We start from the raw sequence: 27,543 nt of genomic DNA on the forward strand, positions 1-27,543 counted from the left end.
TTCATGAGGGGCAGGGACTTACGTTTTGCTCACAATCTTCTCTAGAGCCTAGAAGAGGAAATGGTACTTGCTAAAGACTCAATAAACATATCAGCAATCGAATGAGGTCTATTCATTCAAATTCTACACTAAAACTTAGAAAGATTAAGCACCACTCCCTGTCACAGGCATAACTACTGGTTGATCCCTACAATGCTGCAGCCAAGATTAGATATCAACAATAGTCAGACTATTCTCTTATTATCCCTTTAAAGACTTTAAGGAACAGCCAAGTTTCTTTTTGTTGTCATGAAACATAATACTTGCCTCTTCCCATGGACACATCTCTAATCTTTTGAGGACCTCCCTTGTGTGGAGCTCTAGAATGTCTAGGTTAGAAGGAGTTCGGACATTATGATCTCGAAGTTTCCTCATCTTTCTTCGGGAATGGTATGGGGAAGTTGCTTCATTTGAGGATCGTGAAACTGGACACACAATAGGAATTCCCTGAGATTTAACTGGTTTGCCGTTTTCCTCCTTTAAGAATTAAAATCAGAGTATTTTTATAAGAAGGCTATTACACACATACGTGACTAAATAATCATCCATAAAAATATTTTAGAAAACAAAAACCATTCAGTTTAACCATATAAACACAAAAAAGACTAAATCCTAAGCTTCAAACAGCTTTGCTGAGAACTTTATATCCCTTCTCTCTCCAACATAATATACTGTGAACATACTTCCTTGATTTTTTTTTTTTTTTGACACAGGGTCTCGCTCTTGTCACCCAGGCTGCAATGTGTTGGAGTGCAGTGGTGCAATCTTGCCTCACTGCAATCTCCACCTCCTGAGCTCAAGCGATCCTCCTACCTTAGCCTCCCAAGTAGCTGGGACTACAGGCGCACGCCACTGCACCCAGCTAATGTTTTAGAGACAAGTATTTGCCATGTTGCCCAGGCTGGTCTTGAACTCCTGAGCTCAGGGGATCCACCTGCTTCGGCCTCCCAAAGTGCTGGGATTACCGGTGTTAAATTAGCCACTGCACTGGGCCTTGATTTTCAATATCTTATTAAAGGCTGTGTTGCATTCCACTGTATGGATATAGCTTAATTTTCTGACCTAATACTTACTGGTAGCCATTTAGGCTGCTGTTCTTTCCAACAATGAACATTCTTTTCACGTACATATTTGAATTAAGAATTACTTTTTAAACTAAAATTATACATCTATGTAGTTTTAAAAATTAAATATTCTATAAGCATATCATGAAAAATAGCAGTCTCCTCTTCCCCATCCCTCTCATTCTCCAGAGGCAACCACTTGCAACATTTTTTTACTGTGGTAACATAAACATAAAATCTGCCATTTTAACAATTTTTAAGTGTACAGTTTAGTGGCATTAAGTAGAGTCACAGTGTTGCACAACCATCACTGCCATCCATCTCGAGAAGCTTCTCATCTGCACAAACTGAAACCTGAAACTGTACCCACTACACAATAATTTCCCATTCTCCCTTCCCGCCAGCCCCTAGCAACTACCATTCTACTTGCATTCTCTATGAATTTGACACCTCTAGGAACCTCATATAAGTGGAATTTTATAAAATTTGTCCTTTGGTGACTGGCTTATTTCACTTAGCAAAATATCTTCAAGGTTCATCCACGCTATACCATGTGTCAGCATTTCCTTTTTTTTTTTTTTAAATTATTATACTTTAAGTTCTAGGGTACATGTGCACAATGTGCAGATTTGTTACATATGTATACATGTGCCATGTTGGTGTGCTGCACCCATTAACTTGTCATTTACATTAGGTATTTCTCCTAATGTTATCCCTCCCCACTCCCTCCAACCCACGACAGGTCCCAGTGTGTGATGTTCCCCACCCTGTGTCCATGTGTTCTCATTGTTCAATTCCCATCTATGAGTGAGAACATGCGGTGTTTGGTTTTTTGTCCTTGTGATAGTTTGCTGAGAATGATGGTTTCCAGTTTCATCCATGTCCCTACAAAGGACATGAACTCATCCTTTTTTTGGCTGCATAGTATTCCACAGTGTATACGTGCCACAATTTCTTAATCCAGTCTATCATTGATGGACATTTGGGTTGGTTCCAAGTCTTTGCTATTGTGAATAATGCCGCAATAAACATACGTGTGCATGTGTCTTTATAGCAGCATGACTTATAATCCTTTGGGTATATACCCAGTAATGGGATGGCTGGGTCAAATGGTATTTCTAGTTCTAGATCCCTGAGGAATCGCCACACTGACTTCCACAATGGTTGAACTAGTTTACAGTCACAACAACAGTGTAAAAGTGTTCCTATTTCTCCACATCCTCTCCAGCACCTGTTGTTTCCTGACTTTTTAATGACTGCCATTCTAACTGGTGTGAGATGGTATCTCATTGTGGTTTTGATTTGCATTTCTCTGATGGCCAGTGATGATGAGCATTTTTTCATGTGTCTGTTGGTTGCATAAATGTCTTCTTTTGAGAAGTGTCTGTTCCTATCCTTCGCCCACTTGTTGATGGGGTTGTTTGATTTTTTCTTGTAAATCTGTTTGAGTTCTTTGTAGATGCTGGATATTAGCCCGTTGTCAGATGGGTAGATTGCAAAAATTTTCTCCCATTGTGTAGGTTGCCTGTTCACTCTGATGGTAGTTTCTTTTGCTGTGCAGAAGCTCTTTAATTAGATCCCATTTGTCAATTTTGGCTTTTCTTACCATTGCTTTTGGTGTTTTAGTCATGAAGTCGTAGCCCATGCCTATGTCCTGAATGGTACTGCCTAGGTTTTCTTCTAGGGTTTTTATGGTTTTAGGTCTACTATTTAAGTCTTTAATCCATCTTGAACTAATTTTTGTATAAGGCGTAAGGAAGGGATCCAGTTTCAGCTTTCTACATATGGCTAGCCATTCCCAGCACCATTTATTAAATAGGGAATCGTTTCCCCATTGCAGATTTGTCAAAGATCAGACGGTTGTAGACGTGTGGTATTATTTCTGAGGGCTCTGTTCTGTTCCATTGGTCTATATCTCTGTTTTGGTGCCAGTACCATGCTGTTTTGGTTACTGTAGCCTTGTAGTATAGTTTGAAGTCAGGTAGCATGATGCCTCCAGCTTTGTTCTTTTTGCTTAGGATTGACTTGGCAATGTGGGCTATTTTTTGGTTCCATATGAACTTTAAAGTAGTTTTTTCCAATTCTGTGAAGAAAGTCATTGGTAGCTTGATGGGGATGGCATTGAATCTATTAATTACTTTGGGCAGTATGGCCATTTTCATATTGATTCTTCCTATCCATGAGCATGGAATGTTCTTCCATTTGTTTGTGTCTTCTTTTATTTTGTTGAGCAGTGGTTTGTAGTTCTCCTTGAAGAGGTCCTTCACATCACTTGTAAATTGGATTCCTAGGTATTTTATTCTCTTTGAAGCAATTGTGAATGGGAGTTCACTCATGATTTGGCTCTGTTTGTCCGTTATTGGTGTATAGGAATGCTTGTGATTTTTGCACATTGATTTTGTATCCTGAGACTTTGCTGAAGTTGCTTGTCAGCTTAGGGAGATTTTGGGCTGAGATGAGGGGGTTTTCTAAATATACAATCATGTCATCTGCAAACAGGGACAATCTGACTTCCTCTCTTCCTAACGGAATACCCTTTATTTCTTTCTCCTGCCTGATTGCCCTGGCCACAACTTCCAACACTATGTTGAACAGGAGTGGTGAGAGAGGGCATTCCTGTCTTGTGCCAGTTTTCAAAGGGAATGCTTCCAGTTTTTGCCCATTCATTATGATATTGGCTGTGAGTTTGTCATAAATAGCTCTTATTATTTTGAGATGCACTCCATCAATACCTACTTTATTAAGAGTTTTTAGCATGAAGGGCTGCTGAATTTCATCAAAGGCCTTTTCTGCATCTATTGAGATAATCATGTGGTTTTTGTCTTCGGTTCTGTTTATATGATGGATTACATTTATTGATTTGCATATGTTGAACCAGTCTTGCATCCCAGGGATGAAGCCAACTTGATCGTGGTGGATAGGCTTTTTGATGTGCTGCTGGATTTGGTTTGCCAGTATTTTATTGAGGATTTCTTGCATCGATGTTCATCATGGATAGGTCTAAAATTCTCTTTTTTTGTTGCGCCTCTGCCAGGCTTTGCTATCAGGATGATGCTGGTCTTGTAAAATGAGTTAGGGAGGATTCCCTCTTTTTCTATTGATTGGAATAGTTTCAAAAGGAATGGTACCAGCTCTTCTTTGTACCTCTGGTAGAATTTGGCTGTGAATCCATCTGGTCCTGGACTTTTTTTGGGTGGCAGGCTCTTAATTATTGCCTCAATTTCAGAGCCTGTTACTGGTATATTCAGGGATTCAACTTCTTCCTGGTTTAGTCTTGGAAGGGTGTATGTGTTGAGGAATTTATCTATTTCTTCTAGATTTTCTAGTTTATTTGCACAGAGGTGTTTATAGTATTCTCTGATGGTAGTTTGTATTTCTGTGGGATTGGTGGTGATAGCCCCTTTATCATTTTTTATTGCCTCCATTTGATTCTTCTCTCTTTTCTTATTAGTCTTGCTAGCAGTCTATCAATTTTGTTAATCTTTTCGAAAAACCAGCTCCTAGATTCATTGATTTTTTTGAAGGGTTTTTTGTGTCTCTATCTCCTTCAGTTCTGCTCTGATCTTAGTTATTTCTTGCCTTCTGCTAGCTTTTGAATGTGTTTGCTCTTGCTTCTCTAGTTCTTTTAATTGTGATGTTAGGGTGTCAATTTTACATCTTTCCTGCTTTCTCTTGTGGGCATTTAGTGCTATAAATTTCCCTCTACACACTGCTTTAAATGTGTCCCAGAGATTCTGGTATGCTGTGTCTTTGTTCTCATTGGTTTCAAAGAACATCCTTATTTCTGCCTTCATTTCATTATGTACCCAGTAGTCATTCAGGAGCAGGTTGTTCAGCCTCCATGTAGTTGTGCAGTTTTGAGTGAGTTTCTTAATCCTGAGTTCTAGTTTGATTGCACTGTGGTCTGAGAGACAGTTTGTTATAGTTTCTGTTCTTTTACATTCGCTGAGGAGTGCTTTACTTCCAACTATGTGGTCAACTTTGGAATAAGTGCGATGTAGTGCTGAGAAGAATGTACATTCTATTGATTTGGGGTGGAGAGTTCTGTAGATGTCTATCAGGTCCACTTGCTGCAAGCTGAGTTCAATTCCTGGATATTCTTGTTAACTTTCTGTCTTGTTGATCTGTCTAATGTTGACAGTGGGGTGTTGAAGTCTCCCATTATTATTGTGTGGGAGTCTAAGTCTTTTTGTAGGTCTCTAAGGACTTGCTTTATGAATCTGGGTGCATATATATTTAGGATAGTTAGCTCTTCTTGTTGAATTGATCCCTTTAGCATTATGTAATGGCCTTCTTTGTCTCTTTTGATCTTTGTTGGTTTAAAGTCTGTTTTATCAGAGACTAGGTTGCAACCCCTGCCTTTTTTTTGTTTTCCACTTGCTTGGTAGATCTTCCTCCATCCCTTTATTTTGAGCCTATGTGTGTCTCTGCAGGTGAGATGGGTCTCTGAATACAGCACACTGATGGGTCTTGACTCTTTATCCTATTTGCCAGTCTGTGTCTTTTAATTGGAGCATTTAGCCCATCTACATTTAAGGTTAATATTGTTATGTGTGAATTTGATCCGCTCATTATGATGTTAGCTGCTTATTTTGCTCGTTAGTTGGTGCAGTTTCTTCCTAGCCTTGATGGTCTTTACAATTTGGCATGTTTTTGCAGTGGCTGGTCTCAGTTGTTCCTTTCCATGTTTAGTGCTTCCTTCAGGAGCTCTTGTAAGGCAGGCCTGGTGGTGACAAAATCTCTCAGCATTTGCTTCTCTGTAAAGGATTTTATTTCTCCTTCACTTATGAAGCTTAGTTTGGCTGGATATGAAATTCTGGGTTGAAAATTGTTTTCTTCAAGAATGTTGAATATTGGCCCCCACTCTCTTCTGGCTTGTAGAGTTTCTGCTGAGAGATCTGCTGTCAGTCTGATGGGCTTCCCTTTGTGGGTAACCCGACCTTTCTCTCTGGCTGCCCTTAACATTTTTTCCTTCATTTCAACTTTGGTGAATCTGACAATTATGTGTCTTGGAGTTGCTCTTCTCAAGAAGTATCTTTGTGGCGTTCTCTGTATTTCCTGAATTTGAATGTTGGCCCGCCTTGCTAGGTTGGGGAAGTTCTCCTGGATAATATCCTGAAGAGTGTTTTCCAACTTGGTTCTATTCTCCCCGTCACTTTCAGGTACACCTATCAGACGTACATTTGGTCTTTTCACATAGTCCCATATTTCTTGGAGGCTTTGTTTGTTTCTTTTTACTCTTTTTTCTCTAAACTTCTCTTCTTGCTTCATTTCATTCATTTGATCTTCAATCACTGATACCCTTTCTTCCACTTGATCAAATCGGCTACCGAAGCTTGTGCATGCGTCACATAGTTCTTTTGCCATGGTTTTCAGCTCCATCAGGTCATTTAAGGTTTTCTCTGTGCTGCTTATTCTAGTTAGCCATTTGTCATATCTTTTTTTCAAGGTTTTTAGCTTCTTTGCGATGGGTTCGAACATCCTCCTTTAGCTCAGAGAAGTCCGTTATTACTGATCTTCTGAGGCCTACTTCTGTCAACTTGTCAAAGTCATTCTCCATCCAGCTTCGTTCCGTTGCTGACGAGAAGCTGCGTTCCTTTGGAGGGGAAGAGGCACTCTGATTTTTGGAATTTTCAGCTTTTCTGCTCTGTTTTTTCCCCGTCTTTGTGGTTTTATCTACCTTTGGTCTTTGATGATGGTGACCTAGAGATGGGGTTTTGGTGTGGATGTCCTTTCTGTTTGTTTTCCTTCTAACAGTCAAGACCCTCAGCTGCAGGTCTGTTGGAATTTGCTGGAGGTCCACTCCAGACCCTGTTTGCCTGGGTATCACCAGCGGAGGCTGCAAATATTGCAGAACAGCAAAGGTTGCTGCCTGATCCTTCCTCTGGAAGCTTCGTCTCAGAGGGGCACCCAGCTGTATGAGGTGTCAGTCGGCCCTTACTGGGAGGTGTCTCCCATTTAGGCTACCCAGGGGTCAGGGACCCACTTGAGGAGGCAGTCTGTCCGTTCTCAGATCTCAAGCTGTGTGCTGGGAGAACCACTACTCTCTTCAAAGCTGTCAGACAGGGACGTTTAAGTCTGCAGAAGTTTCTGCTGCCTTTTGTTCAGCTATGCCCTGCCCCCAGAGGTGGAGTCTACAGAGGCAGGCAGGCCTCCTTGAGCTGTGGTGGGCTCCACCCAGTTTGAGCTTCCTGGCTGCTTCATTTACCTACTCAAGCCTCAGCAATGGTGGATGCCCCTCCCCTAACCTCGCTGCCGCCTTGCAGTTTGATCTCAGACTGCTGTGCTAGCAGTGACCAAGGCTCCATGGGTGTGGGACCCTTGGAGCCAGCACAGGATATAACGTCCTGATGTGCTGTTTGCTAAGACCATTGGAAAAGTGCAGTATTAAGGTGGGAGTGTCCCGATTTTCCAGGTACCGTCTGTCACGGCTTCCCTTAGCTAGGAAAGGGAACTCCCCGACCCCTTGCACTTCCTGGGACAGGCGATGCACCGCCCTGCTTTGGCTCATGCTCCGTGGGCTGCACCCACTGTCCAACAAGCCCCAGTGAGATGAACCCAGTACCTCAGTTGGAAATGCAGAACTGACCCATCTTCTGCGTCGCTCACGCTGGGAGCTGTAGACTGGAGCTGTTCCTATTTGGCCATCTTGGAATCCTCCCAGTCAGCATTTCCTTCTTTTATAAGGCTGAGTAGTATTCCACTGTGAGTATGTCCCACACTTTATCTATTCACCTGCTGATGGACACCTGGGTTGCTTGGTCTATCTTTTGGCTATTGTGGATAATGCTGCTTATATAAACGTAGGTGTACAAATACCTGTTTGAGTCCCTGCTATCAATTCTTTTAGGTATATAGCCAGGACTTCCAACTCTTCTAAATGGTTTTCCCTGTAGTTATTTGCCTCCAAATTACAAAATGATATGTTTATACTGTTTTCAGCTTCAGATATTACTGAATTCCTATCATGCAAGATGAAGTCTTAATCCTTACACACCTCTCTTAAACATGCACATACCTCCCTTTCCTTCAATATTCAGTAAATTGGACTCGGTAAAAATTATTGATAACCCAGCACCACATAACATATTGTCATTACATTCCCTTATTCAATCACTAATTGATTCCCAAATTATCCACTAGAAGAATACAAACATTCAAACACATTTGGTAATCTAATAATTTTATATTTTTCTCTGGAGACATCCTTCCTGGATAGGATTGCCAGATAAAATAACAGACACCCACTTAAACTTGAATTTCAGGTCATAACAAATATGGATCCTTTCATTCTTCTGATCCATCCTGAACTGGCTGCTCTCTGGACCAGTTTAATTACTCTTCCAAGTGTATTTTACCACTTTAAATTTGTAATACTAATTTAGAGCTGACTGACACTCCCATTTATTTAACTACTGTTTTACTTCCAAAAGTAAAGATTTATAGTTTTTCTTCATATAGAATCATACCTTTCACAGTAAGTTTATTCTTCATGTTGGTTATCATGCATGAGATTTATATATGTATAAACTTACATATATATTTAAGATTAGATATATGACTTTTGATACTAAATCAATTTAAATGTGATTACTGTAACACTTTAAAAACAGAACATATTTTTCTCCTCTATCTGAACACATTGAGAATTACACATTCTATCCATTGATATTAAAGCAAGCATTTTAGTATTTTGTAAATGTATACCTCTTTCCATTCTCCAAACACAGCCCTAATGTAAGCTGTTAAATCATCAGCTGGCCTCCATTCCTCCACCTAATTTCCTCTCAATTTAAGCTAGACACTAACAGAACAACCTTCTTGAAGAATTACTTTAAAACACCCTTTCTTAAACACCGAGAATAGCTCTCAATTAATAAATTAAAACATCTCATCAGATTTTATGAGCTTTTATTAAAGGGCATTTACCTAAGCATCTCCTTGCCCCACTCTACTGCTTATCATCCCTCTCTCCATCCCAGCTTCCCTAGCTTGACTCATTCACCTTACATTTCTTCTCTTGTTCTAATTACATAAACATGTATTCCTCTCTGGGTAGCTGAAATTAACTGGATCTGAAAGTTCTACTGTTTATACTCTGTATTTTTGATTTTTTTAAGTATCCTAAACTAGTAACTGTTTCCTTATTACTCCATTAGAATTCATTAGAATACAATATTTAAATTTCTCTTAAGGACTTCAGAGGCCTGAAAACCTGAGAAACCTCCAAAGACTCAGCTCATTATATTTCTTCTAAGTGTGTAAGAGTTTTTAAATATTTGTAGAGAGTGGAATAGATCCATTTGCTTCTCAAAGCAGATAATAATCAAGCATTTACATGACAGTTTCCACTCTTACCTCTATTGCTCGAATTACTTTAGAAAGTTCTTTAATAAGGTGTCCAGGTCTAACATTGTCTGGAATTTCAAAGGCATGTTCAGATACAAGCTGTATTTGGATTAACAAAAATAAGAAAACCAAAGTTATTTACACTTTAATATGTAAAAACAAATTTACTAAACCAATTTTTGGATTCTCTAAACTGTTACAGACATCGCCAAATACTAGTAAGCCAGGTTTCAGAGTTCGTGTAGCTAGTATAATGCCTTCTAAGGAGATTCTCATTAACATACAAAATCCTCTTAGACTGTGTTAAAAACAGACTAGTCTCACAGTGAATTTTGCTTTATATTGAGTAGTAACCTTGTACTCTACTCCTCAAAGCCTACTGTAATTCTAACTACTACTACTAATTCGTAAAGTGACAAATTAAGCTTAACATTTAATTCATAATGCATAAGGATTTTTAAGGAGAACACAGACACTAACGTAATCCTAATTTCTCTTGGGAAATCTAATTTGAATAAATTTTTGTACTTTTCTTTCTTTTAATAGTCAAAAGCAAAATAGAAAAAAGATCCCATCAATAGGAAAGGGGAAGGCCGGGCGCAGTGACTCACGCCTGTAATCCCAACACTTTGGGAGGCCAAGGCTGGCAGATCACCTGAGGTCAGAAGTTTGAGCCCAGCCTGGCCAACATGGCAAAACCCCGTCTCTACTAAAAATACAAAACTAAGCCGGGCATGGAATCCCAGCTACTCAGGAGGGTGAGGTAGGAGAATCACTTGAACCCAGGAAGTGGAGGTTGCAGTGAGCCGAGATTGTGCCACTGCACTCTAGTCTGCACAACAGACACTCTGTCTCAAAAAAAAAAAAAGCTCTAAAGGGAATTCTGATAAAGTCACAAATTTGAGAATCACACATCTAAAGCCTTCAGTAGGAAACAAATTATACAGTTTTGGCAACATTTGCTTTGTTTTGTTTTTATCTTGTTAAACAGTTTTAAATTTGCTTATGGCTTTCCTTGTCCCCTAGACAATAAGGTCTTTCACAGTGGAGGACATGATTTTTATTTTCCTGAATGCTTCCACACTGTTGTGCTCTGGCAGATATGTAGCAATGATAATACAGTGAAAAGGGAGTATAAAATCATTGAGGCAGTAACCTATTAATTACTGTCTCCCAGTATTTCTTAAGAGCAAGATTTTTATTTCAAGGGGACATTCAAGAAATTAATATGGACACAGTCAGGCACAGTGGCTCATGACTCTAATTCCAGGACTTTGGAAGGCCAAGACGGGTGGATCACCTGAGGTCAGGAGCTCAAGACCAGCCTGGCCAACATGGCGAAACCTCATTTCTACTAAAACATACAAAAATTAACTAGGCGTGGTGGTGCGTGCCTGTAGTCCCAACTACTTGGGAGGCTGAGGCAGGAGAATCACTTGAACCCAGGAGGCGTAGGTTGCAGCGAGCCGAGATCGCACCGCTGCAATCCAGCCTGGGCAACAGATTGAGACTCTGTCTAAAAAAAAAAAAAAAAGAAATTAATATGGACATGTATTTTCATCAGCTCACATATGTATGTATCACCTATTAAAGTATTATGTGCAAAGTTCCATGGAGTTATAATAATAAAGATGAGAAAGACAGTCCCTGTTCAAGAGCTCACAGACCCAGTTGAAGGAAACACAAATATATTACTTTATAAACATCTGTTTTAAGCCCATAGGCACAAGAAATATAGCATGGATGCATAAGGGAAGGAAACACTAATTCCAAATGGAGATCTGGAGGTGGTGGGATTCAAATGCAAACAACTAGCTCATATTTTCATGAAAATGGAAAGCTCATGCTTGAAATTTGGTCTCTCCTTTCCTTCACTTTTACATAAATCTAGCAGAGTGGTAACGAGCATAGGCTTTGCAGTCCCAGAGATCTAAGTTTTAAGTCCTAACTTCACCAGTTCTCTTGGGCAAGTTACTTAACTCTTTGAACCTTGGCTTTCCCATATGTAGAATGGTGGTACCAACAGCACCTAGACCTCACACAGTTGGCATTGAGGATTAAATGAGATTATGTGTATAAAGATTAAGCACAGTGCTCTCAGCACACTATAGCACAACTGTAAGAGCTCAATGTTACCTATATGTTCATTTCTTAGTCAATTTCCTAAATATACTTGAATTACTTTCTTTTCCAGGTTGAAGATTAAAGAAATAAATACTTTATTCTCATAAAAGAAGCCAGTACATTTGTATATACTGAATAATAAAATGCAGGTTGTATATAAAGGCATGATTTCTATTCCCTCTACTACTGGCATTCACACGTGCTGCCAAAATAGCACAAGGACTCTGTTTTTCTAATCTTGTGACATAAAACACAGTGATTTCACTGTTGAAACAACTTACTTCTTTTTTCATCCATAATTTTAAAGCAGTATGCAGTGCTTTCACTCCCTGTACTAGGTAAGTTTGAGGCTGGAAACCATCTTCTCTCAGTTCTGTAGGAATGGAAATGGGGTGAGAAAAAAAAATAGTTAAAATGTTCTAAAGTTAAAGGGATTAACTTCAGATTTTGAGTAGCCACCAAATATAAAACTATATAACTTCCAAATTAATAAAAATATAAAAAGTGAAATATGAAACAATCAATTCAAAAAGACAATAAAGAAACAGAATTACATTCAATGTAATTTACTAAATACTCCAGTTAAAAGAAAGGCCATTTCATTGGATTTAATTTTTTTGTGTAGAGATGGGGTCTCAGTATGTTGCCCAGGCTGGTCTCAAACTCCTGGCTTCAAGCAGTCCTCCAGCCCTGGCCTTCCAAAGTGCTGGGATTATAGGCATGAGCCACTGTATCTGGCCAGATTTTAAAATAAGTTAAATATGCACACATACCATATTAAAAAATATAGAAAGGTTTCAAATAAAAGGATGGGAAAAAGATACCAAGCTTCCAAAAGAAAGGGGGTGTAACTGTCATTAATAAAGGGTTATTTCATAATGACCAAGGATTCAAATCACCAGAAAGACGTATGTAACCACTTAGAATTTGTACTCAATAACATAGTATTGAAAATATAGAAAACGCCCCTCCCCCTCCCCTTTCCACGGTCTCCCTCTGATGCCGAGCGGAAGCTGGACTGTACTGCCGCCATCTCGGCTAACTGCAACTTCCCTGCCTGATTCTCCTGCCTCAGCCTGCCGAGTGCCTGCGATTGCAGGCGCGCGCCGCCACGCCTGACTGGTTTTCGTATTTTTTTGGTGGAGGCAGGGTTTCGCTGTGTTGGCCGGGCTGGTCTCCAGCTCCTAACCACGAGTGATCTGCCAGCCTCGGCCTCCCGAGGTGCCGGGATTGCAGACGGAGTCTCGTTCACTCAGTGCTCAATGTTGCCCAGGCTGGAGTGCAGTGGCGTGATCTCGGCTCGCTACAACCTCCACCTCCCAGCCGCCTGCCTTGGCCTCCCAAAGTGCCGAGATTGCAGCCTCTGCCCGGCCGCCACCCTGTCTGGGAAGTGAGGAGCGTCTCTGCCTGGCCGCCAATCGTCTGGGATGTGAGGAGCCCCTCTGCCCAGCTGCCCAGTCTGGGAAGTGAGAATCGCCTCTTCCCAGCTGCCATCCCATCTAGGAAGTGAGGAGCGTCTCTGCCCGGCCACCCATCATCTGAGATGTGGGGAGCGCCTCTGCCCGGCCGCCCCGTCTGAGAAGTGAGGAGCCCCTCCGCCCGGCAGCCGCCCCGTCTGAGAAGTGGGGAGCCCCTCCGCCCGGAAGCCGCCCCTTCTGATAACTGAGGAGCCCCTCCGCCCGGAAGCCGCCCCTTCTGATAACTGAGGAGCCCCTCCGCCCGGCAGCTGCCCCATCCGGGAAGTGAGGAGCGTCTCTGCCCGGCAGCCGCCCCGTCCGGGAGGTGGGGGGCAGCCCCCGCCCAGCCAGCCACCCCGTCTGGGAGGCAGGTGGGGGCCAGCCCCCGGCCGGCCAGCCGCCCCATCAGGGAGGGAGGTGGGGGGCAGCCCCCGCCCAGCCAGCCGCCCCGTCCGGCAGGTGGGGGGCACCTCTGCCCGGTCGCCCCTTCTGGGAAGTGAGGAGCCCCTCTGCCCAGCCGCCACCCCGTCTGGGAGGTGTAACCCAACAGCTCATTGAGAACGGGCCATGATGACGATGGCGGTTTTGTCCAATAGAAAAGGGGGAAATGTGGGGAAAAGAGAGAGAAATCAGATTGTTGCTGTGTCTGTGTAGGAAGAAGTAGACATGGGAGACTCCATTTTGTTCTGTACTAAGAAAAATTCTTCTGCCTTGGGATGCTGTTAATCTATGACCTTACCCCCAACCCCGTGCTCTCTGAAACATGTGCTGTGTCCACTCAGGGTTAAATGGATTAAGGGCGGTGCAAAATGTGCTTTGTTAAACAGATGCTTGAAGGCAGCATGCTCCTTAAGAGTCATCACCACTCCCTAATCTCAAGTACCCAGGGACACAAACACTGCGGAAGGCCGCAGGGACCTCTGCCTAGGAAAACCAGAGACCTTTGTTCACTTGTTTATCTGCTGACCTTCCCTCCACTATTGTCCTATGACCCTGCCAAATCCCCCTCTGCGAGAAACACCCAAGAATGATCAATAAAAATAAATAAATAAATAAAAAGAATATATAGAAAACAATTAACTAGACAGAACTACATGGAGAAATAACTCCACAATCACAGTGGAAGATTTTCAAATATTTCTCTTGGTAAGAGACAGAGTAAGTGAACTAAAAACAAAAAAATCCCTAGGCATATATTCAATTTGAACAATATAAAGCTTGATTCAATGGCCATAAATAGAATATCGTACCCAGCAACTGCAGAATACACATTCTTTTCAAACACACACAGAACACTTACAAAACTCATCCATATTCCAGGACCATAAACAAGTCTCATCAAAGTCCAAGATCTAAACCATATATATGTTCATAATGCAGGTAAGCTAAAGAAAGCCCCTATGTTTAGAAATTAAGAAATGCAAATATTAAAAAATAGACTAACATTTGGATCAAAGAAAAACACTGGAAATCAGACAATATGTTGGTTAAATAATGAAAGCATATCAAAATGTGTTGTATACTATACATACAGGGAAATGTATAGCTTTAAATATTTATGTTAGAAGGCTGAAAATTAATGAGCTGAAGATGCACAAAAAAGTTTTAATGCCAAAAAAACTGATACAAATCATAAGCCAAAAATTAACAAAACAGCAAACAGAGCCTCGAACAAGTTCTTAAAAAAAACACACACACAAAATTAATATAAAGAGAAAACAGGCACAAATATCCAGTATGGAGAATAGAAATAATGTCATTACAAATGCCACAGTAGGTAAGAGGGTAACATGAAGAACTTTCTGCCAACAAACGTCAAATTTTATATGTAATTTCTAGATATATTTTAAGAAAATAATTTATACAAATGAACTCGATAATTAGTTAGTAAACCTTTATGGTCCTTTAATCACTAAAGATACTGACTCAGCAGTCAAAAATCTTCCCACAAAAAAAACTATAGACCCGGATCACCAGTGAGTTCTATTAGTCATTCAAGAAAATCATTCCAATCGTACACAAACTTCTCCAGAGACCAGAAACAGAAGGAGCAATCCCAACTTTTTGTCTGAGGCTAGCATAACTTTCATACCAAAATCTAACAAGGACAGTATGAGAAAACAAAGCACAAGCCAATTTCACTCATGTGCCAAAATCAAAAAAATACACACATATGCACACACTCATATGTAATATGTAAATATATATAGAATATATAAAATATAAACATATAGGTAGAATATAAACCATATACTAACCTAATGGTATATAAAAATTATAGGTTGGGTTAATATTAGAAAATCAATATAACCACTAAATTAAAAGGTTAAAGAAGAAAAATCATGGAACTTTTCATATACGCAGGCAAAGCTTTTGATAAAAATTAAACTACCACTGATCATTTTTTAAAAGAAAGGAAAGGCGGGGCACAGTGGCTCACACCTGTAATCCCAGCACTTTTGGAGGCCAAGGCGGGGGGATCATGAGATCAGGAGTTTGAGACAGTCTGGCCAACATAGTGAAACCCTGTCTCTACTAAAAATACACAAAAAATAGCTGGGTGTGGTGGTGTGCGTCTGTAATCCCAGCTACTCAGGAGGCTGAGGCAGGAGAATTGCGTGAACCCAGGAGGCAGAGGTTGCAGTGAGCCAAGATCGTGCCACTGCACTCCAGCCTGGGTGACAGAATGAGACTCCGTCCCCCACAAAAAAAAGAAAGGAAAAAACAAAACAACCTCTTAGCTAGCTTAGAATAGACAAGCACTTGATAAAGGTTATCAACAAAAAGCCTACAACAAAGGTGATAATGGCAAAAGATTGAAAGCTTTCCTTCTGAGACTGGGAACAAAGATAGAGCTGCCCACCTTTGCCATTTCTATTCACTATTTCCCTGGAGGTCCTAGACAACCCGGTAAAGCAATGAAAAAAAAGATATAAATATTAGAAAAGAAGGAACAAGACTGTCATTATTCAATGAGGATGTATATGACTGTGTATTAGAGAATTTTAAAAAAGCGTCAGATAAATGATTAAATAATAGATTTTAACAAGGTTGCTAAAATCAGTATAAAAATTAACTGCTTCTATATTCCAGTATCACATGGTAAGTTGAACCATATGAAATTGCTAGTATTTGACTATTTTTGAAGTACAAAAACAGAAATTTCCTGTGAATTCAACCATACGTATATACATAGTAATGACTGATACGGTTTAGATCTGCATCCCTACCTAAATCTCATGTTCAATTGTAATCCCCAACTGTTAGAGGGGCCTGGTGGGAGGTGATTTGATCATGGGGCTGGATCCTTCATGAATGGTTTTGCACCATCCTCTTGGTGCTGTTCTCATGACAAGTGAGTTCTTGTGAGATCTGGTTGTTTTAAAGTGTGTAGCACCTCCCCCTTCACCCTATCTTGCTCCTGCTCCCCTTTGCCTTCCACCATGGTTATGTCTCCTGAGGCCTCCCCAGAAGCTAAGCAGATGCCAGCATCGTGCTTCCTGTAGAGCCTGAGGTTCCTGAGCCAATCAAACCCCTTTTCTTTATAAATTACCCAGTGTCAGGTGTTTCTTTATAGCAATGCAAGAACAGACTAATACAATGATATGTGTTTTTATAACAGCACTAAAAAAAGAAATACTTTGGAATAAATCTAGCAAGACATATATATGCAAAATTTTTACCAAAAAAAATTAAGAAATGCCAAAAGACATTAAAGATCTAAATAAAGAGATGTTCCATGTCATTTTTAGAAAATTCAATATTTATTGACATCAAATTTTGCCCAAATTGATCTCTAGAGTTAACATCTTCAAAATAAAAATCTCCATGTTTTTATTTACTTGTTTGGTTGCTTTTGGTAGGGTGGTGTCAGCTTGTAATAGGGTAACTCAAAAATTTATATAAAAATGAAAGGGGAAAGAAAAGCAAAGACATACTTGAAGGAGGACCTACCAGATATCAAGTCTTATCAAAAGTTAATAAGATAGTATGCTTGGTGGAGAGACAGACTGCTAGCCCACTGGAACAGAAGGGTGGCTGAGTGTGTGTGTGTATATCCCAGGACCTACACAGATATCAACACATGATATAGGACAGGAGCAGTGTTTATGAAGAACAGAAAAAGAATAGATTACTCAAAATATGGTGCTAGGATAAGTGGATATTTATATGAAAGCAAGTGAAAATACTCCCTTCCAACACTCACACAAAAAAAAAAAAAAAAAAGAAAGAAAAAAAAAAGAAAAAAATCAATTGCAAGTGAGTTAAAGGCCTAAATGCAAAACACAAGACAGTAAAACCTTTTAGAAAACAAGGATCTCTGCAAGACCTTGGGATAAGAAAGAACTACTTAAACAAGGCACAGAAAGCACTAACCATAAAAGTTGAAAAAAATACTATTTTAAATTTAAGAAATTTTGTCCTTCAGTAAAGAGAAAATCCAAAAGGCTTATACACATATGAAAAAAACTACCCGATTCTATCAACAATCAGGGAAATGCACATTAAAAGCACAAAGAATACTACTTTATATCCATGAGATTTGCAAAAATTATAACCTAACAATACCAAGTGTTGGCCAGAGCATAGAGCTTTGGGAACTCTCTTGCCCTGCCATGGAAATGGGAATTGGAAACAATTTGGCAGCAACTGCTAAATTCTACCTATGACCTAGCAATTAGGCCTGTTTTCTGGAGTAATTCTTGTACTAGGTGACAAAGACAAGAACTTCTTAGCAGCATTTTCCGTAATTGTCAAAAACCAAAAATAACTCCAAAATGTCAAACTTGCAGAATCAGTGTGTGTGTGTGTATATATATATCATAGTATATTCATACAACAGAATACTCTAGCAATGAAAAAGAACTACAGCCACATACAAAAACATGGATGAATCTCACAAACAATGCTGAGTAAAAGGTTACAAGAGAATACCAGTATGAATTTATTTGTAGGAAGTTTACAAATGGAGAAAATTAAATTATTTTAGTTTATAACACAGGTGATAAAACTGAAGAAAAGTATTATCACAAAGGTCAGGATAATGGTTATCTCTAGAAGGGAAGCGGAAAGGTGTAATGAGAAAGGTAACAGAGCATTTCTAAGGTATTGGCAAAGCTGTTTTTGCTTAATTTGGGTGGTGGTTACCTGAGTAAGAACAGCCTTGTTCTTTACACGGTATGAATGTGTGTGTGTGTATGCAGTGCGTGTGTGATCTATATAATCAACTATTTTAATAACATAATAAAGTAAATATAAACACACATAAACAAAAATGTCTTCTTTGAGTTTTTTAATCAAATTGTGATAATCTAAAACAAACAAAATATATTAGATGTGGTCCAAAATTCAGCTAAGTTGAAACAAAGGATTTCGCTTCTGCACAGTGGCTAATTTCCTTACACAAATCCAAACTGGTTCACTGTTTTACTATCACTGACATGAAACACAGTAAAGAGTTTCAGGTGATTCAACCTCATTTAACCCACCATATAAGCCTTAGAACAGTCTGAGAGCTGGCAAACAATAGGCCACAATGTAAAGTAAAAAGGTTACGGATAAAAGAACGACATACTTTGGGGTCACAAGACCACTATTCCTGTTTCCAGGATGAATGCTTAAAATGATGGCAATTGCTATAATGATCATTTGGCTTTTGCCTTGATGAGACTGGATTGAATCACTATGATTGCCAGGTATTCTACACTGATCTGGCTAATAAAATGAAACATCTTAAAACAACCTACAAATACCCTTTTCTAATAATCCTTTTTTAAAAAGTCTTTAACGTATAGTCATACTTTCAATCAGACCTCCATGTTTCTGAACTTTTGATGGCCTAACACAAAGACTAAATAGTTCTAAGACTAAGCAAATTGCTCCTGTGGCTTCACGAGCAATGGCAAGATTCTGTCTTTCAGGTAAAGCTCTTAATTTGTTTTAAGAAGTTAAAGAATGAGCTTCTCTTAGACATTAGTAGAAAAAAAAAAACCATTGTGCATCACCCCAAGGGTAGAGGCGTGCGTGTGTGTGTGTGTGTGTGTGTGTGTGTGTGTTCGTGGATAGTTTCTCCTAGCTAACCATAAGACAGGAACTTGGAGTCTTGGGACAGGAAGAGAGAAAAGAGGGGAGAAAGTATCCTGAACCAAGTATAGAGTTGTCAATCTCTTAACCAGAAGGTTCAATAGTTGGGATTTATTTCCACAAAACAAGGAAATTTGTGTTTTTATAAGTATATAAGTGTTCCTGTCTGTCTAGGCTTGTACTTAAATGGGAGACTATAAACTCTATTGTCCAGTATTTTACTGAAAACTATGTATGACACTCTACAGTCCATTGTGACATTCCCACAGCCAAGAAAAATAACTGAAAACACTGAACGTGTCAGGGATTCATGATAAGGATTCATTTCTGGAGCAAAGACTGGTCTTGTAAAGAAAGGACCTGTCTCCTTCTCATGCATGGGATTCTACCCCCATCCCACACACCAGAAGCACTGCCAGGACATCTCTGCACTATGCTGTGAGGTGGGTGGTTTAGGGTACCATTGTTATATGAGTTTTATCATTTTAGTTCTGTACATCCTATCTTGGGAAGTAAATTTTTGGTTATTTCTTTTCATTTTACCTTTTCTTCTTGTTTAACTTTAAAATGGAAAAAGAAGCTTTTTCCATTAATAAACTTTACTGTTTAATCTGTTTATGTCTATTCTGAGAGTTGTCAATTATAATAGTAGCACTATTTACAAACTGACTAGAAAAGTTAGACAACACAAAAAGCAGACAAACTATTCTCACTAGCACAAGAGGATGAAAAGCAGAAAATAGAAGCAAGTGACATCAGTCTCCAACTTGAGTGCTCAAAGATAATTAAACCAAAAGATTAAAACATCAAAGTCTGAAATTCCACCTTTTATAAAGTAGCTTTTGGGTTCAACTATAAAGACAAGTTCAAAAAAGGTTTTTTTCCTTCAACTACAGAATCATAACCTGACTTTTTTTTTTTTTTTTTTTTTTGGAGATGGAGTTTTGCTCTGTCGCCATTGCATGATCTCGGCTCAATGCAACCTCTGCCTCCCGCCGGGTTCAAGCGATTCTTCCTGCCTCAGCCTCCCAAGTAGCTGGGATTATAGGCATGCACCACGATGCCCGGCTAATTTTTGTATTTTTTTTTTTTAGTAGAGACAGGATTTCACCATGTTGGCCAGGTTGGTCTTGAACTCCTGACCTCAGGTGATCTGCCTGCCTCGGCCTCCCAAAGTGCTGGGATCAGTGGCGTGAACCACTGTGCCCAGCCTAGTTTGCTTTTTTAAAAGCAAATTTTGGGAACATATAATAGGTAACAGTCTCTTGACATAAACTGCATTTTTGAGAGTCAGGCACTGTTACGTGCTTGATGATGTATGCAGGCTTCTAGAGCACTAGATGGAATGAACATTTCTAATATTACCTACGTTGTTCTGATCCAGGTCTTTCATAACAAATTTTTAAGAACATGGATTGTCAGGTTATGGACTAAAGACTCTAACTTGCTAAAAAGGTTGCTGGATGGGGGAAAACCACTTATTTAAAAAACAAAATAGGAGTGACATCCATACACTACTAGAAAAGGGACTCTTTCTGTCAGGTGGCTATGAGTGAATTTACAAACAATATGCATCATATCATATAAAAACATGCAAATTATTAATTACCTTTCAGGGTTTCCAGCAAGTTTTTGGCTACAAACCAACATATGGCTTCAAAGAAAGGGAATTTGAAAAGATCTGGTGTTTTTAGCCTTTTCTCCATCTCATAACACCTAAATGAGTTTGAAGAAATTTTTAATATTAATATTAGAATTTCAAAGTTAGATGAAAGTAACCAACTGGAAAATAAAATAACCAGGTCATGATATGTAAGACCAATAAAGTATTTTACATTTCTTAGCAACATCACATTTGGACAAGACTGAATTGTGATCTTATCCAGGTTCTGACTTTAAGGAATTTGATGGTATACTTAAGAATTGTATTGGACTTCACAGAAGATCAGGATCACACCTTGGGATTTGTATCCTGGTTTTAACAAAAGACATTTTTACGAGGGTTCTACTACAATAAATAAAACTGTGTGTTTCAGAAAACACCTCTATGTGTTAGACAACAGTGCAATACCCACCCAAAAAAGTTTTATTTAGGCTCCACTAGGCATTCCAGCTCAAGACCACACTTGGCAAGAATTAAACAGGAGCCATCCCTCCCTCAGGGACAGCTCAGGTACAAAAAGACAAGATCCACACTTGGTAGGTGTGGGAGCTGTTTAAGGCTGCTTAAAGCCTTATGCCCTGTAAAAGCCACTATCTCCTCTAATAACGCCACACACAGATGCATAGCTTCTAGGGATCTCTATGAGTGTGCCAAGTTACAAGAGTTACCACATTCAGGCAAGTCCAGAGATATGGCTTCTTACTAGGTATTTCTAGTTCTCCCAGTCCTGAGGCAGTTTATCAATCAGGAATCATTTTTACCATAAGCAATGTTACCTAGTAAAAGTCAACACTCATTAGACTACTAGGAGAAGAGAGTTATGCAAAGGTCAAATTCTCATATAGAGGAGAAACAGCTATTAATCCTTTACCTGCAGCAAAATTAAAGCAGGTGTTTTGATAGCAGTCCTGACTTACGGTTGCTTTTTTCTAGCACCATATGTCACATCTGAGTCTGACTAGATTTTGTTCATCTCCCTCACTGCAAAAATAGCCAAAGGAGAACACATACATTTTCACAAAATTTTGAAATTTGGAATATTATCTGAATAAGTTCCCTTTTGTTGTTGTTGTTTTAGATTTGAAATGCAAATTATCCTCCTGGCAAAATTTTAAAATACTACTTTTGTTAAAAGCTTCTATCCCTAATAATATCTCAGGGACTATTTCCATGGAATCTCAAATAAAATAAGCTATTGATTTTTTTTAAGTTAAAAAAAAAAGTATCCTATTTTTAAAAAGGACAAAAGGTCATTTAAATACTGATGACACAAACCTGAGCTGCATGCCAATGTTAAGGTTGTGCAGGAAGTTCCCCCCAAAAGCCATACAGTCCTGAGAAGTGAGCACAGCATGGATCCACCCTAAAATGGTTGAAAATACATAAAGCAGTCATTTTTCAATATGTAAACTAAACAAATAGGATATCTACCTGTGAAGTAACTCAAAATATCAATATCAGTTTACTTCATATTTCAGTGCTAGAGAAGTTAATGTTTATTACAATCTATAGATTTAATTATTTATTAAATGCCTATTATATGGTAGGCTCTATGCTGAGTTTGAGAAATAAGGTGACGGTTTTTGTAGTTGTTACTGTATTTGTTTTTTTCTTTTTAAAAATAGAGATGGGGTCTCACTTTGTTGCCCAGGCTGATCTCAAACTCCTGGCCTCAAAGTCATTCCCTCACATTGGCCTCCCAAAGTGCTGAAATTAAGGCGTGAGCCACTGTGCCCAGCCTGTTTTTGTTTTTTAGCTTAAAAACACAACCCAACTTTATATTAAAGATTTTACTCTTTGAGACCAGCCAAATCTGGTTTGAATTAGAAAAGCACATTTTCCATTAGAGAACACACTGGGATTGATGGGACACTCCATCGCCCTGGTGTCATCCTGAAATCAGTGCCCCGAAAGGACTAAGCAGAGGAGGATCAGAGGAGTCAACCTGAGACCTGACTCTGTAGAAGGAAAAGGTAGATTACTCACATTTAATTATGAAGGGTTATGGTCCTACAAATATAGGTGTTGCCAAAAAATGATATTTTGTATCCCCATACAAATGCTTACAAAGTGAAAACCATTTCTAAGACATGACGTCTAACTTTTGAAAAAAATGTTGGCAGACTTAAAAGACTTCACCAGAAATAAATACAAACACATATTTGTATGCAAATTAGCTTTTAAAATACACAAATCCCGTTTTCTTTGTATTTTTCATCTTTTGACCCCTCACTGAACTGTAACACAAAACAAAAAACCCTCAAAGGACTCACTTTCAAGTGTGCCCATTGCTGTGCTCAAAGGCACAAAGCCTTGAGCTTGACCTTGAAACCACAAATTAGCAGTCTGTGCCAACTCCAAATCCTACACATCAGTGGTTCTCAATAGCGGCAGTACTGCCTGTTCAGGATGTTTTGGAACGTTTAGGGCTTTTCTAATTGTCACAATGATCTGGGAGCACTACTGGCATTTTGTGAGTGGGAGCCAGGAGTACAATATGTGAGACAGTTCCATACAAAATGAAATTGTCCTGCATCACTCGGGACTGTCAAATTTTCCTGCGCATTCATATAGGTACAAAGCCTGTCCTATTAACTATCTGAGCCTAGAAATTAGAACTCCATTATTATATATTATTACATATATCTGTATATACAGACACCCACACACAGTATATTTTCATGGTTTTGGCACAATTTCCTGAAATACAAAAACTGTACTGTAGTTTGGAAGCTTATCAGTTACTAATTACCTTGGGAAAAGAATTACATTGCCTATAGCAGTGTTTCTCCAAATATGGTCCCCATACCAGCAGCACCTGAATCAGCCAATAACTTGTTAGAAATGCACATTCTCAGGCCCACTCCAGATCCACAGAATCCGAACCTTGGCCATGAGGTCCAGCAATCTGTGTTGTAACCAGCCCTCCACGTGATTCTGATATTCCAGGAAGTATCAGTACCTACACCAGTGCTACTGATAGAATTTGTGTTGCCACTGACACACACCTAGATTGATTTCCTTCCTTATGCAATTACTATTTCATTCTGTTCTCTAATGCTGCTGTGCCTAGACAGGCACATACTGAAATAGCATTTCATTATAAATTACCTTTTTATTTCTTCTTTATATTCTAGTTAGGACATTAAATCAATTTAAAAAATTATTCTATGAATGTCAATTTATGATTTGAAGAATCATAAATGTCAATTTATGATTATATTAGAAATACCTAATATAAAAGCAAGAAGTAGGAAGATTTAAGGGAGGGGCATTCACAATGTGAATGAGCCCATTCACAATGAAAATACTGTTACTAATCTAGGCAAATATTCTGGTAGTTCTAAGGCATGTCTTCATTTATTCAACATACATTTGTTATTATACACACCAGAGGCAAGGCTTTCAGCAGGACCTGCAGGGACAGATCCCTGTGAACTTTACAGTCATTAGGGTCACCAAAACCAGCACACAGTTCTCGAAACCACTGGTCTGGACAGTCTATACTCTACATTCATTTACATCTCAAAATGAGAGGCCTGATACCTATACTTGAGGCTACAGCTAAGGCTGATACTCAGTCCTTTCTTTGAGGGTCTCTCAAGACACACCCTATGCTGTCCTAACTGTCCTGGGACAGCAGCCCAGATTCTTACAGGCTTGGTTTTTAACAGCAATGGAGAGCTGACCATAGTTAAGACTATCAAAATTAAAAACTTTTGTGCATCAAAGGATATTATCAAGAAAGTGAGCAGATAACCCACAAAATGGGAGTAAATTATTTGCAAATCATACATACTGATATGGGTCTAGTACACAGAATAAAGAATGCTTACAAACTCAACAATTAAAAAGGACAACCCAATGTTAAAATGAGCAAAGGGTTTGAATATAGACATTTCTCCAAAGAAAATATGCAAATGCCCAACAAGAAAAATGCTCAGCATCATTACTCATTAAGGAAATGCAAATCCAAATCATGACACATCACACCCACTAGAATAGAATAGAAGGCAATTACAGCACTGGTGAGGGTGTGGAGAAACTGGAACCCAAATACACTGCTGGTGGTAACGTAAAATGGTGCAGCCATTTGGAGAACGGGTCAGCAATTCCTCAAGAAGTTAAACGTAGTTAAACCATGTAATGCAGCAATTCTACTACAAGCTGTATTTACCCAAAAGCAATGAAAACATACCTCCACATAAAAAACTGTATACAAATGTTCGAAGCAGCACCATTCAAATAGTCAAAATGTGGAAACAACCCAATGTCCACCAACTGGTGAATGGATAAACAAAATACGGTAAAGCTGAGTACCCCTTATCCAAAATGCTTGGAACCAGAAGTACTCAGATTTCACATTTTTTTTGGATCTTGGAATATTTGCATTACATACTTACCAGCTGAGCATCCCTAATCTGAAAATCCAAAATCCAAAATGCCTCAGTAAGCATTTCCTTTTGAGGGTCATGCAGATGCTCAAAAGCTTTCAATTTTGGAGCATTTCAGATTTTGGACTTTTGCATTAGGGATGCTCAACCTGTATATCCCACAATGGAACATTACTGGGCCATGAAAAGATGAAGTAATGATACATGCTACAACATGGATAAGCCTAGAAAATAGTATGCCGGCCGGGCGTGGAGGCTCACGCCTGTAATCCCAGTACTTTGGTGGGCGGATCACGAGGTCAGGAGATTGAGACCATCCTGGCTAACACGTGACACCCCGTCTCTACTAAAAATACAAAAAATTAGCCAGGCATGGTGGCGGGCGCCTGTAGTCCCAGCTACTTGGAAGGCTGAGGCAAGAGAATGGCACGAACCCGGGATGGGGAGCTTGCAGTGAGCCGACATCATGCCACTGCACTCCAGCCTGAGCAACAGAGCAAGACTCTGTCTCAAAAAAAAAAAAAAAAAAAAGAAAGAAAGAAAATAATATGCTGAGTGAAAGAAGCTAGACGCAAAAGCCCACATATTGTACGATTTCATCAACATAAAGTATCCAAAGAGGCAAATCCACAGAGACAGAAAGTACATTCATGGTTGCCAGGGGCTCAGTGGAGGCGGGAATGGGAAGTGACTGCTAAAGAGTATGAGGTTTCTTTTTGAGACAATGAAAATGTTCTGGAATTAGATAGTGGTGATATTTGCCCAACTTTATTAATCTACTAAAAACCACTGAGCTGTACACTTTAAAAGGGTGAATATTGTGGTATGTGAATTTTTTCTCAATAAAAATAAAAATGAAGGCAAATGATATAAATACAAGGCCAAAAGAAGTCCTAACTAGAAGAGAAACCCTCTAAGGAACAAAACATAAAAGTCCAAGATCAGAATTATTTCTTAACAAATGTCATAAAAACTACTTTCCAAACATGTTAAAGCCAGAGGTTCTTGTTAAAAGCCAACTCCATGTGACTGAGTATCAATCATGTTGAGTAGGGGATGGGATGAAAACCTTACCTGTAGGAACAAATAAGGTATGTCCCTGCTTTACCACACATTTGTAGCATTTATCCACCTTATCTCCAAAGAACACCTCACTCTGGGTCACAGATGAACTCCAAGATTCATAACGTGCCAAATTTTCATCTGTTGGCTTTATTAAATAAAAAATCTTCTCACCCTAAAAGGAAGTATCATACTATTTTTGAAAAAGCAAAAGCCATACTTACGATAGCCTACATTGATGCAATTTCTCAATACAATGATACAAATTAAACTGGATAATTATCAGATTCTTTTAGGTTCAAAAGACATATTTCACACACCTGATCAGTAGCTATTGCCCTTAGTAAACGTTTTCATGTTTAAAGCTCCCCCTCCTCAACTGACAAGGAGTCAATAAAGTAGTGTTGAAGAAATAGCTGCAAGACAGGAGGGCAGAGAAGCACAAACATCCCACTGACCTCCTCTCATTGTCAAATAGAGAAGTAAATATGTGTTGACAGGCCCACAGTCATCTCTGCAAGCTTTGCCCTTTCTACTAAGATCCACAGCGTAATTATTTTTAAAAACCTATAAATAAGCTTCCTTTAATAAACTAATTCTTTGCTACTTCATGAAGAAAAAAAACAGGAACCCAAGGACCCAGCAACAAATATAGCCCAGAACATTGCTGAGGCACAAGCATTTGATATAGATGAAGACTGAGTTTCTACATCAGTACTCTCCAATACAACTTTCTGTGCTGATGGAAATTTTTTGTATCTGTGCTAACCAACACAGTAGCCATTAGCCACATGTGGCTACTGAGCACTTGAAATGTGCCTAGTATAAACGAGGAACTGAATTTTTAATTACATTCCATTTTAATTATTTAAATTTAGTCACACATGGCTAGTGGCAACTGTTTTGAACAATGCAGCTCTAGATAAAGCAAGGTGAATATAAATTGCAAATAATTGGTTTTTTGTTTTGTTTTTTTGAGATAGGGTCTCGCTCTGTTGCCCAGGCTGGAGTGCAATGGTGCAATCACAGCACACTGCGCCCTCAACTTCCTGGGCTCAAGTGATCCTCCTGCCTCAGCCTCTTGAGTAGCTGTGACTACAGGCATGAGCCACCACACCTGGCTAATTTTTTAATTTTTACTTTTAGAGACAGGGTCTTGCTCTGTTGCCCAGGCTGGAGTGCAGTGGAGTGATCACGGCACACTGCAGCCTCAACTTCCTGGGCTCAAGTGATCTTCCTGCCTCAGCCTCTTGAGTAGCTGTGACTACAAGCATGAGCCACCATGCCTGGCTACTTTTTTTATTTTT

At 39.3% G+C, this 27,543-nt stretch overlaps 1 protein-coding gene across 2 annotated transcripts in view; it reads right to left on the bottom strand.

Annotated features, from left to right (window-relative positions):
* Positions 1 to 27,543, bottom strand: part of KDM7A (lysine demethylase 7A) — a 95,934-nt gene that overhangs the window by 16,703 nt on the left and 51,688 nt on the right. The window contains exons 7-12 of one of the 2 annotated variants that reach the window (XM_527907.8): positions 26,249 to 26,411; positions 22,056 to 22,143; positions 20,727 to 20,833; positions 11,858 to 11,949; positions 9,462 to 9,551; positions 307 to 516 (exon numbers count right to left, since the gene is read on the bottom strand). In XM_527907.8, the coding sequence (XP_527907.3) occupies positions 307 to 516; positions 9,462 to 9,551; positions 11,858 to 11,949; positions 20,727 to 20,833; positions 22,056 to 22,143; positions 26,249 to 26,411 (750 nt within the window). The remainder of the gene's footprint in view (positions 1 to 306; positions 517 to 9,461; positions 9,552 to 11,857; positions 11,950 to 20,726; positions 20,834 to 22,055; positions 22,144 to 26,248; positions 26,412 to 27,543) is intronic. The other variant, XM_009454339.5, reaches the window with a different exon arrangement.

Source organism: Pan troglodytes, chromosome 6 (genome assembly GCF_028858775.2).
Source record: "Pan troglodytes isolate AG18354 chromosome 6, NHGRI_mPanTro3-v2.0_pri, whole genome shotgun sequence".
Taxonomy (NCBI): domain Eukaryota; kingdom Metazoa; phylum Chordata; class Mammalia; order Primates; family Hominidae; genus Pan; species Pan troglodytes.